The sequence below is a fragment of the Rhinolophus hipposideros genome, assembly GCF_964194185.1.
Source record: "Rhinolophus hipposideros genome assembly, chromosome: 26".
In the NCBI taxonomy this organism is placed as follows: Eukaryota; Metazoa; Chordata; class Mammalia; order Chiroptera; family Rhinolophidae; genus Rhinolophus; species Rhinolophus hipposideros.
This window is the reverse complement of record NC_138072.1, coordinates 741,855-760,250: the sequence shown is the minus strand read 5'-3', so window position 1 is coordinate 760,250 and position 18,396 is coordinate 741,855. Positions and strand designations below refer to the sequence as shown.

At 51.4% G+C, this 18,396-nt stretch overlaps 1 protein-coding gene across 3 annotated transcripts in view; it reads left to right on the top strand.

Annotated features, from left to right (window-relative positions):
• Positions 1 to 552: 552 nt before the first annotated feature.
• Positions 553 to 18,396, top strand: part of IPO9 (importin 9) — a 35,392-nt gene continuing 17,548 nt past the window's right edge. For 2 of the 3 annotated variants that reach the window (XR_013992626.1, XM_081038901.1), the window contains exons 1-4: positions 553 to 783; positions 14,456 to 14,517; positions 14,739 to 14,825; positions 15,470 to 15,671. Coding sequence is in view for 2 of the 3 variants with exons in the window: in XM_081038901.1 (XP_080895027.1) it covers positions 621 to 783; positions 14,456 to 14,517; positions 14,739 to 14,825; positions 15,470 to 15,671 (514 nt within the window). In the remaining variant the exon portion in view is untranslated. Of the gene's footprint in view, positions 784 to 5,917; positions 6,000 to 14,455; positions 14,518 to 14,738; positions 14,826 to 15,469; positions 15,672 to 18,396 lie in introns of those variants that run through there. The other variant, XM_081038902.1, reaches the window with a different exon arrangement.

The following is an 18,396-nucleotide window of genomic DNA, read 5'->3' as shown; positions in this document are numbered from 1 at the left end:
CAGCTGATAGGGTTCCTTCTCCGATAGTCGCGCAAGCATCACCGCGGAGGAAGTCCGCTCCACGCAGGGGCTGTCACCCGCCGGCCACTGCAGCCTCAGGCCGGGCCCAGCACGAGCGGCGCTGCGCCTCCGGAGGCCGCCGCTCCCCGCCGCCGGCCTCCGAGCTCCTGCGGCCAGGACAGCGGACGGTCCCGGAGCCAAAGCGTTTCCAGTGCGCGGTGGCGAGGCTTGGTCTAACTTGGGGCCGTTTCTGACCCAGCCCCGCGTCCTTACAGCCCACTCCCACGCCGCCTCCTCTCTCCTAACGCAGTGCCTTCCACCTGGGCCGACCACGGGCTAAAGGCCTCTACTCCGGGCGCGTTTGCTAACTCGCTGGTCCCCGCCGGGAAAGCCCGCGAACGAACCGCCCCGGGGCTCCCGCAGAAACCCCGAGCGAGTCCCGGGACACGGCTGCAGTGCTCGTCCCTGCGGCAGGGGGCGCTGTCTCCGGAGGCCGCGCCCCGGCCCCGCCCCCGGCGCGCCGCCGCTGCGCACGCGCGGCTTCGCGGATTGGCCGCGCGCGGGAGCCGTCGCGCAGTGGCGGGTCCGGGCCGCGGGCCTGGCGGGCGCAGCGCGGGAAGATGGCGGCGGCGGCGGCGGCGGGCGCGGCCTCCGGGCTGCCGGGGCCGGTGGCGCAGGGCCTGAAGGAGGCGCTGGTGGACACGCTCACCGGCATCCTGTCGGCGGTGCAGGAGGTGCGCGCGGCCGCCGAGGAGCAGGTTAAGGTGCTGGAGGTGACGGAGGGTGAGTGAGGGGCCGCGCGGGGCCCGGCGCCCACGTGGGCCGCGCGGCCGGGCGAGGCGCCGTCGCGGCGCGAGTGTGGCGGGCGAGCGGGGCGTGCGCGGCTCCGTGCGGGCGGCCTGGCCCCGCCTGGTCCCGCCTGGGTCCGCCTGGTCCCGCCTGGGTCCGCCTGGTCCCGCCTGGGTCCGCCTGGTTTGGCCTGGGTCCGGCCTGGTTCCGCCTGGTCCCGCCTGGGTCCGCCTGGTCCCGCCTGGGTCCGGCCTGGTCCCGCCTGGGTCCGCCTGGTCCCGCCTGGTTCCGCCTGGTCCCGCCTGGTTCCGCCTGGTCCCGCCTGGGTCCGGCCTGGTCCCGCCTGGTCTCGCCTGGGTCCGGCCTGGGTCCGCCTGGGTCCCGCTTGGGTCCGGCCTGGTCCCGCCTGGGTCCGGCCTGGTCCCGCCTGAGTCCGGCCTGGATCCCGCCTGGGTCCGCCTGGTCCCGCCTGGGTCCGGCCTGGTCCCGCCTGGGTCCGGCCTGGTCCCGCCTGAGTCCGGCCTGGATCCCGCCTGGGTCCGCCTGGGTCCGCCTCCCGCCTGGGTCCGCCTGGTCCCGCCTGGGTCCCGCCTGGTCCCGCCTGGGTCCCGCCTGGGTCCGGCCTGGTCCCGCCTGGGTCCGCCTGGTCCCGCCTGGGTCCGCCTGGTCCCGCCTGGGTCCGCCTGGTCCCGCCTGGGTCCGCCTGGTCCCGCCTGGGTCCCGCTTGGGTCCGGCCTGGTCCCGCCTGAGTCCGGCCTGGATCCCGCCTGGGTCCGCCTGGTCCCGCCTGGGTCCGCCTGGTCCCGCCTGGGTCCCGCCTGGGTCCGGCCTGGTCCCGCCTGGGTCCGGCCTGGTCCCGCCTGAGTCCGGCCTGGATCCCGCCTGGGTCCGCCTGGTCCCGCCTGGGTCCGGCCTGGTCCCGCCTGGGTCCGGCCTGGTCCCGCCTGGGTCCGGCCTGGATCCCGCCTGGGTCCGCCTGGTCCCGCCTGGGTCCGGCCTGGGTCCGGCCTGAATCCCGCCTGGGTCCGGCCTGGTCCCGCCTGAGTCCGGCCTGGATCCCGCCTGGGTCCGCCTGGTCCCGCCTGGGTCCCGCCTGGGTCCGGCCTGGTCCCGCCTGGGTCCCGCCTGGTCCCGCCTGAGTCCGGCCTGGATCCCGCCTGGGTCCGCCTGGTCCCGCCTGGGTCCGGCCTGGTCCCGCCTGGGTCCGGCCTGGTCCCGCCTGAGTCCGGCCTGGATCCCGCCTGGGTCCGCCTGGTCCCGCCTGGTCCCGCCTGGGTCCGGCCTGAATCCCGCCTGGTCCCGCCTGGGTCCCTCCTGGGTCCGGCCTGAGTCCGGCCTGGATCCCGCCTGGTCCCGCCTGGGTCCCTCCTGGGTCCGGCCTGAGTCCGGCCTGGTCCCTCCTGGTCCCGCTGGGTCCGGCCTGGATCCCGCCTGGTCCCGCCTGGGTCCCTCCTGGGTCCGGCCTGGGTCCCTCCTGGTCCCTCCTGGTCCCGCCTGGGTCCTGCTTGGTCTCGCCTGGGTCCCTCCTGGTCCCGCCTGGTTTGGCCTGGGTCCCTCCTGGTCCCGCCTGGGTCCTGCTTGGTCTCGCCTGGGTCCCTCCTGGTCCCGCCTGGGTCCTGCTTGGTCTCGCCTAGGTCCCTCCTGGTCCCGCCTGGTTTGGCCTGGGTCCCTCCTGGTCCCGCCTGGGTCCTGCTTGGTCTCGCCTGGGTCCCTCCTGGTCCCGCCTGGTTTGGCCTGGGTCCCGCCTGGGTCCTGCTTGGTCCCTCCTGGTCCCTCCTGGTCCCGCCTGGGTCCCGCCTGGTCCGGTGTGGGTCCCGCCTGGTCCCGCCTGGGTCCCTCCTGGTCCCGCCTGGTCCCGCCTGGGTCCGGCCTGGTCCCTCCTGGTCCCTCCTGGTCCCGCTGGGTACCGCCTGGGTCCGGCTGCCGCTCCCGTGCGTCTCGCCCCCCACGCCGCGCGGGCCTCGGGGTCTGGGCGCGGCCGGGGACCCCGGGGCTCGGAGACCGCGCGGCCCGCAGGCCTTCCCACGCGGGGACTGTCCGTGGTCGGGCCGCTCTCCACGCCCTCGCTTGGCTCCCGCGGGGCTGGGGGCTTTGCTGGGAACAATTGAGCGCGTGTCCCCTACATGGAATTTGCTCTCCTCCCCCATCACGATGCCGCTGATGAAAACGAACGTCCCTCTAATGAAATACATGGCGATGTGGGACCTGACTGGTTCAGGACGACTTCGAAGGTGGGGTTGTCGTTGTCATTGTCCTCAGCATGTCAGGCCCGGAGAGGAGAGCAGCCTCCACTGGACAGAACAAAGGGACAGGAGAAAGCTGTGACAGCCGCGCTGCGGCTTCACCTGAAGGACTTGCAGCCTTCCAGGGGAAGCCGTTCAATCCCACTCATGCCTCTGCCTCCGTGGGGTGTGAAGGAGGAAGAGGGCAAAGCCAAGCAAAGGCACCTCAGCACCGCAACTTACTGTCACTACTGAAGTCAGGGCAGGTGCCCTTCCTGGTTGACTCCCGGTGTCCCTGATGCCCCAGCGCAGCGTCCTAGGAAATGTGACCCTCGCTTGTGTTGAAACTGCCCACCCGCATCCCCACTCGGGCTGTGGCCCTTCAACTCTCGCCAATGCCATGGTGTCATCTAGGCCAAGTCTGTGATAAACTTCCTAGGGTCTTTTTAAAGTTCTAGTCTCTCCCTTTCTTCATCCTTGGAGGTGAAGTGCAGAAGTTTGAATTTGGTCGAGGCCACTGATGGGAATAGACTGAACCCCTGCCCCCGCCCCTAACTGACAGGTCGTGTGCCGGCGGGCACGCCCGGGGGCATGGAGGGAGGCTAGGTACAGCTCAGCGTCAGTGGGCAGGTAGGAAGACGCGGGACTCACGGGGTGGCACGTGGTGTACAGGGTTGGCTCAAGTCTAGAGTTCAGTGCACTGCATTGGGCCCTTTGGGACTGTTTTTTTAAATAGTGTGATGCCTCGTTTATTTTAAAAGTATAGAAATTCACCCCTTTCGTTACACGGCGGATGGCGATCCATCCATCACATACAGTACCTCACCTCTCTCCTCTCCTCTCCCTGTGGCCTTTATCAAGTTGCGTTTTGCCTTTGGGCAAAGAGTCCCCCTGTCCTACGTTCTGTCTGAATCTCAGATGTTTCCTCACCATGGTCGGTAGCCACTGCCCCCCTCTTCATAAAGACACGGCACCTGACCTCCCAACCAGCGTTTAGCAATACGACTGGCCTGATGACAGCGGCAGGACGTTGCTCCTGCTGCTAGAAGGCCTGCAGGCCCAGGTGAGGAGCCAGGCTCGCAGATGAATGAACAAACAATTTTCCGCTCCTTTGGCATTGCTTCATATTTTAGGCGGGGAAGCACTTGCCTTTTGGTCCTAGGAACTTGAAGTTCCTTAAAACTTGAAGTTAATGAGAAATCTGGGCGTTAGTGTTTATTATTATTTGTGTTCTGGTAATCTTTTGATCCTTTTTTGGTGCCACGGGCTCAAGGTCGTTTCTAGTCCATCGTGCCTTCAAATAATAAGCCTTTGTGAGCCATTTTTTATTGCTGCACATGGGCGACTGGTACCAGCTGATGCCAGAGATGAATTGGTCTGTTCCTTTTGATGAGCAGGTGTGCCGCCTTCCTTGGCTGCCTCATCTTGAAGCTTAAGTGGGAGAATCTCTAATGTAATTTGGGGCAAAAGGGCACAGGTCACTTGTCAACTCCCTGTTAAATGGACAGACAAGAAAGGTTGACGTGCTCTGACCAGATTCCCGGTTAGATTCAGAAGCAGTTCTCTTAGGAAATTGAAGTTGCTGGAGCCCAAAGTACATCCTGGTCATTTAGTCTGCCAGCTGATGTTTTTCAAGTAGTAAGTTGCCTGTAATTAGTTGACATGTGTCAGCAGGAGCCCATTTGCTTAAGCCAAGGACGCATGTAATGGGAGAGAGTCACCTGACTATGGGTCAGTTTCAAAAGGCTCAGGATGGGTTCTTCCTCAGAATGGTGTCCTGGAATGACTTTCCTGAGCCCCTGTGTTTGCCATCCTCTCCACTTACGTGGTACTTGAGGACCTCAGCAAACATTTCTGAATCGTTAACGGTTAATTAGAGAACCGTCACCATCGCCACCAGCAGACTCCCATCCTGAGTTGAGAAGCCCGCCTCTGGCAAGTTGGGAATTCCTGTGTTCCCCAGTATCCCAGCAGGTGCTTGGTAACTTGCATCTTTCTTGGGGTTGAGATTTTGAGTTTGGTCAGCAGCGTTGGCAGGAATGGTGTTCTTCCTCAATAGAGCAAAAATAAAGGGCTGTTTGATCTGTGAGAGCATTTTTTTAATTCCGTTTATTTAATAGGCAGGGTCATGTCAAGTGTTTTATAAGCATAGTGGTTAAAAAGACTGGAGAGTTATGAACTGCCAAAGATCTCTTGCATCAAAGTCTTCCGTTCTCTACGCAGCTTCAGCAACGCCTCTTGTCTGGCTTACAAGATGATGACTTCTGAGAATGTCAGCGCTTGATATTTGGTGTATTTATGCCTTGCTGATTTGTATCTTAGAGGGGAGTTTTGCCTTCTTGTCTCTCGCCTTTCCTCTAAGAGCAGCGTCACTGAGTGTTGGAGTGGGTTGCTGCTTTCGTTCTCCAGACCAGCGTAGCATAGCACCTGCTTTCTTTGCTATATGGCTAGTTTAGACCCAAAGGCATTTTCTCTTTTTAGTTATTTCCTTTTGTCTGTTAGAAATGGAGACATTTCCCCCCTCATTTGACTTTGGCATAGTTTTTGCTGTCTTGCTCCCAGCACATACCGTGTTTCCTGGAAACTAAGCCCTAGCATGAATTTTCAGGATGACATCCCCTGAACATAAGCCCTAATGCATCTTTTGGAGTACAACTCAGTATAAGACCTGGCCTTATTTTCGGGGAAACACGGTATGTCACAGAAAATACTTGTTTTTCTTTCCTTCCACCACCGTTACTTGAACCGGGGAGGGGCACTCACCTCTCCCTCCTTTGTCCTGACATCAGTTGCTGCCCAGGGTCTGCGTTGCTCCCCCATCTTAGAGGCCTAGAGAGGTAACCCTGCCGGCTGGGACTTTGCTTTCTGGTTCTCATGGGCACTTTTCTGGCTCTCTTACAGTATAGCATAAGCACTGTCACCTGCGAAGGGCGCCCCTCAAGGATCCAGACGCACTCCTGGGCAGAAGGCGGCCGCGCTCGGAAAAAGGCCAGTGGTGGGGTTTTCTTTGTCCTTTCAGCTGTGGTTTTGTGGTGTTTCCCAACCCCCCAAGCCAAAAGGGGCTTCTCCAGAGCTCTGCTCAGCGCTCCTTCCTCCTAGACCATCCTGTTCACACTTCTTCGTACTGGTAGCTCCCCTGACTGTCAGAGCACTGCCAGGTGTCACGTGTCTAGCAGGCCTGTAGGACCACTGGCGTTTATGTCTTCTCCTTTGTCCTGCGTGCTCTCCTACGCCAAGGTTTAAATAGATAATGTTTTTGCCTAGTGGGGTGAAAGGGGAGCAAGGATGACGGGAGGGAGCAAAAGACTAGAAGACCAGACAAGGGGTTCAGGAAAGAGGGCAAAGAATTTTTTAGGAAGGAAGTCAGAGGATACCATTTCGGATTGGATTAAAGGCATAACCAAGAACCTAGAGTCGGACGTAAACCCAGATTAACAGAATGGGTCTGTCCTTATTTCACCTGGGGAAAAGGACCTAGAGAAATTACAGTTCTTAAGAAAAATGACTTTAGAAAGCTAACTTCATACCACCCACTTGGGAGCGATCCCCTTTGGCTGACTGCATAGATTGAATCTCAGTGTAATCTAACTGGTCCTTTCCAAACAAAAAAGGCAGCGATGTGTGTCTGTGTCTCGTATGTTTTCCTGCACTAATCATCTCCAAGTACGTTATTCAGCTGTTCTTTCTAGTGCTTTCTAAAGAAATTATGTTAAAGACACCAGTCAGCAAAACTAGAAGCCCCCCAGCACACACTAAAATAAATACAAGTCCTTTTTTTTTAATGATATACTTCATTGTATCCCTCCCAGAAAGACTGTGTTGTCTCTGTGAAGAGAATGTTGTAAATGGGGCTGTTACTGCTGAATCCAGTGAGGCTGGGAGCGACTGTTGACTAGATTTCAACAGGTCAGAGAACTTGCACTGTCCTCGCGCTTTCCCTTCTGTGCAGAGCTCACCTCCACACCGCGCCACCACCACTCCCGAAAGGCTTTTAAGTACACGGAGGTTTTCTGGTAGGAGATTCTCCCGTGGGCCTGAGGTCCCTCTAACTCCAGTTGGTGTCTGTGTAGACAGATAAATTGGGCTAAATAAAATAATAATTGGTAAGAATAATAATTGATGTTTTTTCCCTCTTGTATCCCCCTGTAACCTAGTGAGGTCTTTGTCTTTGAATTTGGGGGGTTTCCAAACCAGAACTGATCATATACATGGTAACTGTTTTTGAAACTAGGAGCTGTAGAGAAGAAAATCTCTTCTGTTCATCCATCTGGTTTTTAAATTTGTCTGTAGTTACTGGTGATGATGTTCTTTGCAGATTTTCTTTCCCATTAAGACTTTTGAGCAGAGTCGTCTTACTCGAACTTTCAAGCTGCTTCTTTCCAGTGTGGAGGAAATAAACTTTCAGAGACAATCCGTCTTCCAGACGCTTATTGCAGGTACAGACTCCTGCTGACTTGGGTCTGAGGGCCCCATCTGAATCTGAATCTGAATCTTCTGATGATCTCTCCTTGTCACCATCCATTACCATGATGAGTGGAATTGGGGGTGTGATCTTTGAAGGTCACCAGACAAGATGAAAGCGTCCCCAGCCTGGCCGTCATTAGGAAAAACGTACTCACACTAAGTTTTTCTCTAAAAAAGGAGCCTTGCCATTCTCAGGTATATGAGCAAGGACCCCAGAGCAAGCTCTGTGTGCAGTTCTCCGGGTCTTCATGCAGTAATGGCTCCTCACTCGTTCCAGCGTCCCTGAGGGGAAGTGCGTGGCTTCTGTCCTGTCTCTGAGCTGCAGTGTTACCCCGCAGCTGCGACAGTGTGTGCTTTCACTGCAAAGGTGATCGTCCGGCTCAGTTTAAGCTGTAGCATCTCACGTTTCAAGCCCTTCTCAGAAAGATTCGTTTATTCCTCTATATCTCTTTCACACTGTATTGTTAAAGATTCTATCCATCTTGATCTCGTTTTAGTTTGTCCCTGTGGTAATGAGCTAAAACCTGTGCTCTTGCCAGGGACATGAAAACCCATCCTATCGTGGTCCATACAAAAATCATTGAAATGGCGCCTTAGAAGAAAACTGTGTGGCTCAAGTGGTTTACGAATTTGCCTGACGTCATTCTGAAGGACGTCAAGGAAAGCACCCCAAAATCGGTTGGCTGTATCCAGGGAGACCAAGCCTGGTAGGCATTGACATTCTAAGCCGACTTGGGGCCATACAGTTAGCACCCGTTATCACACTACGTGTCTGAAGTCCAAGGAGGTATGAGCAGCCTTGCAAGTTCTCTTTCTCCTTCTTTGGGTGGCTTTCACACATGGATGCTTTTGGGTTCAACTTAAACATTGGTAGCCAAGAGGTCTTCCTAAATGATGTCTGACTCATCTGCATTTAGTTCTGAAAGTTGGCGCCCCTATCTTTGGGGTTGTAGACACCTACTGTTTCTTCTGCTATAAATGGGTTCTATAGCCTTACCAGACTCTGAACTAGCTGAACTAATCCTAAGAATTAGAGTGGGGTTCAATATCTTTAGAGGTAATTCTGCAGGTTTCAGGTGTTTACTGTGGTGGTATCACTTAATAAATGCTTCAGAAAGAATATGGCTTCTTTTGCAGTGGTCTTGCAAAAAGTCTTCTTTCCTGAGCGAAGTGATAGGTGTCATCAGATTGTACCGAAAACTGCAGCTTAAAATAAGGGTGTAATAAGAATGAGTTAAGTAGCTAAGATTCAATGAGGTGCCAGGACATAAAACTAAAATGCAAAAATCAATAGCCCTTATAGTCACAAACAGTAAAAGGTTAGAGGACATAATAGAGGCATTAAAAATAAAAGTTTACAATAGCAACCAGAAAGATTAAACACTTTGGAATAAAATTAACAGGAAATGTACAAGAACCTACTAGGGGAAACTTTTTAAACATTCCTGAAAAACTTAAAAGAAGACTTGAGTAAATGGAAAGACCCATGCTGTCCTTGGATAGGACTACTCAGCATTGTAGATGAATTAAACAAGTTGATTGTGAAGTTCACAGAAAAACAAGCGTGGAAGAATAGCTCCAGAATCACTGACTAAGGAAATCTATGAGGGGACTAGTTCTACCAGACATGAAAACATCGTATAAAGCCTCTGTAATTCAAACAGAGCATGGCAGTGGCATACGAATAGACAAGTGGAGCTGTGGGATAAAATAGAAAGTCCAGAAATAGTTACAGGTATCTTTGGAAATTAGTAATCCAAATAAAGGTGGCATCTCAAATCATTGGGATAAAGACAGACTTTTTTAAAAAGCTGCTGGGACATCTGGGTAGCCATTTGGAATTAGATCAGTATGTTACACCATACCAAAAATATAAGTTCCAAATGGATTAAGAATCTAAATATTAAAAAAAAATAAAACCATACAAGAAAATATTAGTGAATTTTTTTCTTTAACTTTGGCACATGGAAAGGCTTTCTGACTATGACTTGAAATCCAGAGGCAATAAAAGAAAAGGTTGATAAATTTGACTACATAAAACATTTTTAATTTGCATGACAAAAAATACCATGTAAAAAGTCAAAAGACAGCTGACAAACGTGGAAAATTTTTTCACAGCATATACTAGACAAGAGGATAATTTCCTTAATATATAAAGAGCTCTTAAAAATTAAGAGACAAAGGACCAGAACGCCAAGAGAAAAATGGGGGGAGACATGGACAGAGAATTCACCCCTTCCCCCTAGAAAAGACAGTAAAACAGCACTGGAACTTACTAAAGAAGTTTAAAGTCACTCATGATTAGAGAAATACCAGTTAAAACAACACTGAGCTACCATTTGTCATCTATCAGACTGGCAAAATGTTTCAAGTATGAGAACACATTCTGTTGGCGAGGTTATGAAGAAGCACTCTTAACATGGCTAGTGGCGATGCAGGTGCGGTCCTTCTGGGGGAACATTTGGCCACACCTGACAACACTGCGTTTCCTTTTGACCCAGAAATCCCACTTCTGGAAATCTAAACTGAACATACACCTTCAACAATATAACAATACACACCCACAATATTATTTACTGCAACATTGTTTGTAAAAGCAAAATACTGGAGGGATCTAACTGACCATACATAGGAGAGTGGTTGAATAAAGTATATACAATGGTATATTATGTAGCTGTGAAAAAGAATGAGGAATCTGAACTGGTTTAGAATGAATTCCAGGATATACCGTGTTTCCCTGAAAATAAGACCTAGCCAGACCATCAAATGTAATGCGTCTTTTGGAGCAAAAATTAATATAAGACCCGGTCTGGGTATTATACCCTGTATTATATTATTATATTATATTATGTTATATATGTTTTACCCGGTTTTATAGTAAAATAAGACCGGTCTTATATTAATTTTTGCTCCAAAAAGACACATTAGAGCTGATAGTCTGGCTAGGTCTTATTTTTGGGAGAAACACGGTACTGGAAACTGAAAGAAATCTAAGTGCGAAGGAGTATCTGTATACTACTTTTCATGTAAACGAGGGTATAAGAAAATCACATGTATCTGCTCCTTAATGCAAAAGAAACACAGGAAAGATAAACCAGAAGTAGTTCAGTTACCGACAGGGAGTGGTGGTGAAGGAGTGGAAAGAAGTTACTGGGGAGGGACATTCTTGGAAGGTTCCTTTTTGTATCACTTTGAGAGTCATCGTCATGTTTTACATACGTGCACCCAAGGGAGGCGCCCACAGTGGAATGCAAGCGGTAACAAATAAACCTACTGCATCACAAATGAGTAACATAACAATATTACCAGGTGTTGGAGGAGAAAAGAATTCACATAAGTAACTGGAAAATAGTGTCTTGACTGCATGTAGTAAGACTAAAGTCAGAAAGAACTATACACAAATTGTTTTCTCTAGTTAATACATGTTTTTCTTAAAAGTGTGGGTTAATCATTCCGTAATTAGTTTATTGGTAGAATAATATTGAACAAATAAGTAAATGTGTTATAATTAATGAGAGCCAGTGTTACCACTGTCAGAGGAAGAATTGCAAATAAGGAGGAAAGTGGAGTGAACCTCGAGGTGTTGGTTGGCCTCTGAGGCATGAGTGCAGCTGCCTCGAGCCTAGGATGCGGTATGTCCAGAAAACCTCCTAAACTGCGAATATCGTAGGTTGAAAATGCACTTAATACACCTCAGCTCCCAAAGTCCAAAGCCTGCTTAGCCTAACCTACCTTACATGTGCTCAGAACACAATTTCTAAAGAACGCTGGCAACACAGTAGACTGGAGTGGCACTGTTTACCCTCGTGGTCGCGTGGCCGTGGGAGCTGTGGAGCGATGCTGTGGGTCAGCACCATACCGCTAGCCCAGGCAAAGATCAAAATCCAAAGTACGGTTTCTGCAGAGTGCATATCGTTTGGCACCACTGCAGAGTCAAGCAATCGTAAGTGGCACCATTGTAAGTCAGGAATCCTTGTGGGTGGGTGGGTGGGTGGGCGGGAGGAAGGAGGGAAGGAAGGGTGGATGATGGATGGAGGATGGGTGGGTGGGCAGGTGGGTGGATGGACAGATGTGTAGGCTTAGGCTAGTGTAGATGACCCTTGACCCATGTGGACTTGTACTGTGCAGGTCTGCTTATACGCAGTCATCTCACGTGTGGTGTACCCACTGCAGAGGGGACAGCAGTACCTTAACGGTGGGGAAAGCCGGCAGACCCCACATTACCAGGTGACAGCGGTTAATTAATGTCACCAGGAATAAAATTGATAGACACTGCCCTCCCTGGTGTGGTGTCCTGAGGACACATCGCCTCTGGTTTTCTTGCCAAGAGCCCTCAAGTGATCAGGACAAACCTCCGTCAAAGGCACGTAGAAACAGTCTCCAAATAACTGGTCCTAACCTACCCACGTGTCCCGGTCATCAAAGGCAAGGAGAGAATGAGGGGCCGTCACCACTGGAGGAAACTGAGGGAGCAGAATAGCCCAGGACAGTGTGGGATCTTGGATTGGAAAAAAAAGACAGTGGGGGAGACTGGTCGGACTCCAGTGAAGTCCAAGTGCCGTTAACAGCAGCGCCGTGTGAGTTTCTGGTCTGGTCCCTGAATGACGGGTGGGTAAATGGTTATCATCAGGAACAGGGGTGAAGGAGAGCCAGCTTTTCTTTAAGTCTAAAACTTCAAAACAAAACATTTTAAAAAATAGAGATGTAGGTCATTTTCAGTAGTTTTTATCCTGTTACTTGGATGAGCCATGAACATGAAATGTGGCATGGACCACTTAGGTTTTCTGTTGCATAAATGCCCTTTGGACGGCTATCCCAGTGGAACTTCCCATGGAAAGAAACTTGTTACATAGATAAAAAAGACAGTGTACTCATGATGGGCAATAAAAATAAGAATAGCACAATAACTGACTTTTTTTAGTTACAGAGTTTTTATTTTTCTTGTGTTGAGAACTTTTAAGATCTATTCTTGTAGCAACTTTCGAACGTGCAATACAATATTAGCTGGGGTCACCCTGCCGTACATTATTCCATCCCCAGGACTTACTGATTTTATAACTGGAAGTTTATACCTTTTGACTCCTTTCACCCACCTCCCACCTCTGACAACCAACAATGTATTCTCTCCACCTGCAAGTTTGTTTTCTTGCTTTTGTTTTTAGATTCCACATGTAAGTAAGTATCTTTTAGTGTCTGACTTACTTCAGTTGGCATAACGCCCTGGAGGGCCTGCCGGTGGTGTTGCAAATGGGAACATTTCATTCTTTTTCCTGATTGAGTAATACTCCTTTGTTCTTTATCCATTCGTCCATCCACGGACACTTAGGTTGTTTTCATATACAGGTAAGTAATGCTGCAGTGAACATAGGGTGTAGCTATCTGTGAGTTAGTGTTTTCATTTACTTTGGAGAAATACCCAGAAACAGGATTGCTGGGTTGTGTGGTGGTTCTGTTTTTAGTATTTTGAGGACCTCTGTACTATTCCCCACAGCGGCTGCTGCGCCATTTCTACCCCACCACTGTTCACAGGCTCCAATTTCTCCACAGCTTCACCAGCCTTCGTCTGATGGTTTTCTGGTCGTCGCCATCTTAATGGGTGTAGGTGGTATCTCGTAGTTTGGACTTGAGTTTCCCTAATAATTAGTGACATTGAGCATCTTTTCATGAGTTTATTGGCCATTTGTGTGTCTTCGTTGGAGAAATGTCTGTTTGAAGTCTGTTGTCCATTTTTGAATTGGGTTATTGGTTCTTGTTGAATTCTAGTTTGCTGTATGTTCTGGATATCAATCCCTGGACAGATATATGATTTGCAAATATTTTTCCCATTCTGTAGGTTGCCTTTTTACTCTGTTATAGTGTCTTTTGATGCACCAAGTTTTTAAAATTTTATGAAGTCCAATATGTCTATTTTTCCTTTTGGTTGTCTGCACTTTTGGTATATCAAGAAATCATTTCCAAGTCTAATGTCATGAAGCTCTTCTCCTATGTTTTCTTCTAGGAGTTTTATCGGTTTAGGTCTTACATTTAGGTTCTTGATCCAGTTGAGTTAATTTTTGTATGTGTGTCAGGCATGGCTCCAGCTTCATCCTTGCACATGTGGCCGTGTAGTCGTCCAGCACCGTTTGTTGTAAAGACTGTCCTTTCCCCATTGAGTGGTCTTGGCACCCTTGTCAGAAATCATTTGACCGTGTATGAGAGGGTTTATTTGGGGCTCTGTATTCTCTGCCATGGGTCTGTATGTCTGTCTTCACTCCAGGACCACCCTGTTTTGATTCCTGTAGATTTGTACTAAGTTTTGAAATCAGGAAGCTTGAGCACTCCAGCTTTGGTCTTCTTTTCCAGGATTACGGTGACTGTTCAGGGTCCCTTGAGAATCCATATGAATTGTAGGATGGGTTTTTCTATTTCTGCGAAAAGCATCATTGGGATGTTGATGGGGATTACATGAAGCTTGTAAATTTTAACTTGGGGGTCAGAATCATTTGTAGCCTCCCACTGTGCGCTCACTGCGAGACCGCTGCTTGCCTTGCTTACTGGGCGCTGTGCATTTATGACCGCTGTTGTTTTTAGGACTAAGCCTGCGAAAGCCAGAGTTCCTTAGACTTAATCGTCTCATCTGGGGTGTGTGTCTGCGTCACTCCTGAAACCTCACCTTTGGTTTTTCTTTGGGTAACTTGGTAGTACATACCACATTCACTGGTTCAGGAGGCAGCTGCTGCCATCTTGGCAGGGAAGGTGGCTGGGAGAGGCTTTGCCGTGAAGGGAGAAGGTGAGCCGCTGCTGGAGTGCTGGCTGCACAGCGTGCCCGTGGGTCCGCGTGTTGGTCTACTGTGACTGAGTCTGAGAGGTACAGTGCTTTGGGAGGCAGCGGCTCCAGCTCCTTTCTGACGTCGTTCTTGCTGGTCTCAGGGTGAGAGCTCAGGGAATTGCTGTGGCTTTCCTGCGTGCCCTTTGACTCACGGTAACATTTTCTCTTTCAGAATTTGGTGTTCACCTGGCAGAGCTGACCGTGGACCCCCAGGGTGCGTTAGCAATTCGTCAGGTAAGTCCAGACCAATCGGTCCAATTTATAAGAAATTTCCCTTTTGCTAATGAAACTTTCTTATGGGAACGAGCAAGAATGCGGCCAGTCTATAAATAACCTAGGGTTTGGTAGCAGCTTTCGATACACTTCCCATGAATGGATCAGGCCATCTGTATGGTTTTCCGGTGTGAAGAAAGCCTTTTTCTTGCTGTGTAACATGTGCCTTCTTCTCCTCACAGCTCGCATCAGTCATTTTGAAGCAGTATGTGGAGACGCACTGGTGTGCCCAGTCAGAGAAGTTCCGGCCTCCTGAAACTACCGAAAGGGTAAGGACAGTGAGCCGGTCCGTCTGCCTGTGATTGGAGGACCCATCTGACAAGGTGGGGCCGTCCCCACTCCCGGACAGCAGGGGCAGTCAGAAGACTGCAGAGAGGCTGCGTGGGGAGCCGCGTGCGCAGATGAGAGAGCTCGGGGCAGAGGCTGGCCTGTCTCCAATCCTGTGTCTGCCCTTTGCTGGCCATGAAATACTAGGAAATATTCACCCTCTAAGCTCCAGTTTCCTAAATACCTAAAGTTAGACTGACAATTCCAACTTCCAAAGACTTGTGTGAGGGTTGAATGAGGTAGTGTTTCTACTTAGTACAGTGCTGTGCGGCCACTCCGGGCCCCAAGGAATTTTGAGGTACAAGGTGGCGAGCGAGGCAGTCTGCTGGAACTCCCTGCAGTTCCGGGCATGTTGTGTATCTGTGCTGTTGGGTATGGCAGCTGCTGGCCACACGCGGTGCCGAGCACGGAAACTGCCGGTGTGACCGAGGGACTGAATTCTTGCCCTCCTTCCGCTTTCACTGTAAATGGCTGCTGAGGCGGACGGCCAGTACCTTCTGCTCGTGGTTTCCCTCATGCGCACACCGGGTGGGACTCGGCTGCCACGTGCAGCTGGCTCTCACAGCAGGTGGCCTTTCCTCTGCAGGCGAAAATCGTCATCCGGGAGCTGCTGCCCAACGGGCTGCGAGAGTCCATCAGCAAGGTGCGCTCCAGCGTGGCCTACGCCGTGTCGGCCATCGCCCACTGGGACTGGCCGGAGGCCTGGCCGCAGCTCTTCAACCTGCTCATGGAGATGCTGGTGAGCGGAGACGTCAACGCCGTGCATGGAGCCATGCGGGTGCTGACAGGTGGGTGCCAGAGCCTCTTCCCGGGGTCGGGGGTCAGGTCGCAGGTGACCAGAGGCACACAGGAAGCTGTGGGCTGGCGGGACTCCGGCCAGCGGGACTGGAGATGTGAGCTCTCGCTGCCCACCGTGGCCCCTCCCTCCTGCTGTGCTGTCTCCATAGCCGCCCCCCCCCCAACGCCACTCCCTTCCAGGGAGTTGAGGGGGCACCGCACAGGGGCTGCCCCCAGACCTTACCACTCCAGGGTGACGGACAGTAGCTGGGCACTCATGTCAGCTCACAGTCCGCCTTTGCCTTGACCTGACTCACTAGGTCTCCTCCTCCTTGAACCAGAGTCTCCTTGTAGGTAAAATTCATGTAACGAGAGTATCTACGTCAAAGGAACGTTTGGTCGTTTAAATGAGCTAATCGACGTGAAGTGTTACTAACTGAGGCTATAAGCACACCGTAAATTTTAGCCATTATGATTGTCCTCCTTCTTACGTATGGTTTTTCTATTAATAGTTCAACCAAGTCAAAATTAAGAATTAAAATACAAGAAAGAAGGTAAAAACAGTGTAGCTATAAAACCCTGGCCTTCGTGCAGCCGGCCTAGAGAATATGTAGCCTTTGGCATCTTTTCTTTCTATTCTGAGAAGTTGATAAAGATACTTGAACTTTCAGTCCAAGATTTGATGGGTACTTTTTCTCAGCTTGGTTGACTGGTCTGTCCGTCCCTCGCAGAACCTGTCTTCACAAATCCCGAGGTCTGGCCTGAGTTTCCCCCCCTGAGTTTCCTTCTTCCTGCCCCCCCCCTGTTTTGCCTTCAAGGAATCCTTACCCGGACATCAGCCATCTTCTGTTGCCCTTTTACAAGTCCTGTTTCCCCTCTGTTCATACAGCTTTGTGGAAGTTCCACCTGTATTTCCCCTTTCCCTAGGATGTACTAGCTTACTGAAACGTATTCTTGCCTAGTGATGAGTACCGTTTCTCCTTTTGGAATCTGTTTACCGAACTTGGCATCAAGCCCCAGTTGTCCTAGCGCATGTGACAGTGATGGTCGGCAGGAGCAATTCTGTGTCCAGAAGCAAATCCCGTTTCTCCTTTCATTTCAAACCCCCTCTTCCCAGGCCTTGTATTCACACTGATTACCTGTGACAGGTGCTCACTGTGTAGAACAGAATTGCCAAAACGATGACATCGTTCCCTGCTCGGGTTTCCCCTCACGTCTCTTGTGTGACTCACTCTCCAGGCAACTTCACAGACCCCTCTCCTTGGAATTAGCCTTCCAGGATTCCTTACTCACAAGTTCTTGGCACCAAAATATCAGTGAACAGATATGTTGTCTGCCAAGCAAAGGGAACCTTGCCTTCCAGTCTCCCAACACAAGTCCAGCTTGTTCAAAACGGAGGTTGTGCATTTATCATGATTGGGAGCTAAGCGCATTCATCGTGCTGGACTGAGGGGATGGCTCTTCTGTCAGCCTCAGGAACAGCATCAGATGGGGGGGGTGCACCCTTTTGTGACGGAGCCAGCGGACATGGGACAGGGCTGCCCCATCTGTCCTCAGATAGCCCTCTGTTTTCACCTGGGGCTAGACCGTGCTCTGAGGATAGCAGAGACCTGTGTGGAGACGGCAGGACGTGGGTGTGTGGACAGGAACCCGCAGGAGGATGGGCTGGCTGTCCTCAGTCGGCCTTCTGCAAGGCTTCCCATTAAACTTAGGACATGAGAGAACCAACTCTGGCTGGCGGTGTGGAGGGAAGGCAGATGGCAGCCAAGGAGGGACACGTTGTTTCCGTCTCAGAGAATTTTGGAGATTGAGGTGTTGCTGGTGTCCCAAGCTTTTCCTGAGTTGCTCAGTGACTTCAGAAAACTTACTTCGGACTCAAGCTTATCAAGTGTTAATACATTGAGACCACCAGGAATGATTATAGGAGAGTAAAAATGTGGTTAGGCTCTTTATTCGTGGAATTAAATTATGCCACCTTTTTCAAAAAACTTGTTTTCATGAAAGGCATCCATTACACTTGTGTGGACTGATTTCCAAAATAAAACACTCGTTACTGTTCAGTTCAGGGTTTGTTCTTCAGGAAGAATGCACAGCTGCTTAAGAAGACTCAGCCTTGAATATTTGGTCTTCATTTGACTCTGGTGGTGATATTGCCCGAGAGTGTGCAGAGTATGGACTTTGGAAAAGCCCACTTGCGTTTCCTGATGTATGTCCTGAAAATGTCCCAGCCGCCTCGCTCTATCCCAGCGATAATGTGGAAGAGCCGGGAAAAGCAGGTCACATGAGCAGGCATCGGTGCTCAAGGGCTCTCACTGCACTGCTTAGGACAGGAAACCCCGGTGCCTTGTGGGGTTTGTGGACGCGAGGGGAGATGTGAGCCCGTGTCCGTCACCATCTGCGTGCAGGCGGCCCCGCGCCGCCTCTGTCTGGTGGAAATCGCTTTCTGTTGCCGTGAGCAGCAGCGTCTGGCTTCTAGGTCAGTGAGTCGTTCATTGGAAGAGCAGCGAACAGGAAGCTGAGTGTGCGCAGCTGTTCTGTTCATGGGAGCAGGGGACGACTGGAAGCAGCCGGAGGGCCCCTGAAGGGTGGCACATGGCACAAAGTAGATAATGCAGGGTTTTCCTCAGGGGGCCTCCTGGGGACTTCTGCCCACTGCTGTCACAGGTTTTCTCAGCACTTCTGTAAAGCTTTTCTTTCTTAATTGCGCTTGTTTGCCTTTATCTCTATATTGTTCTC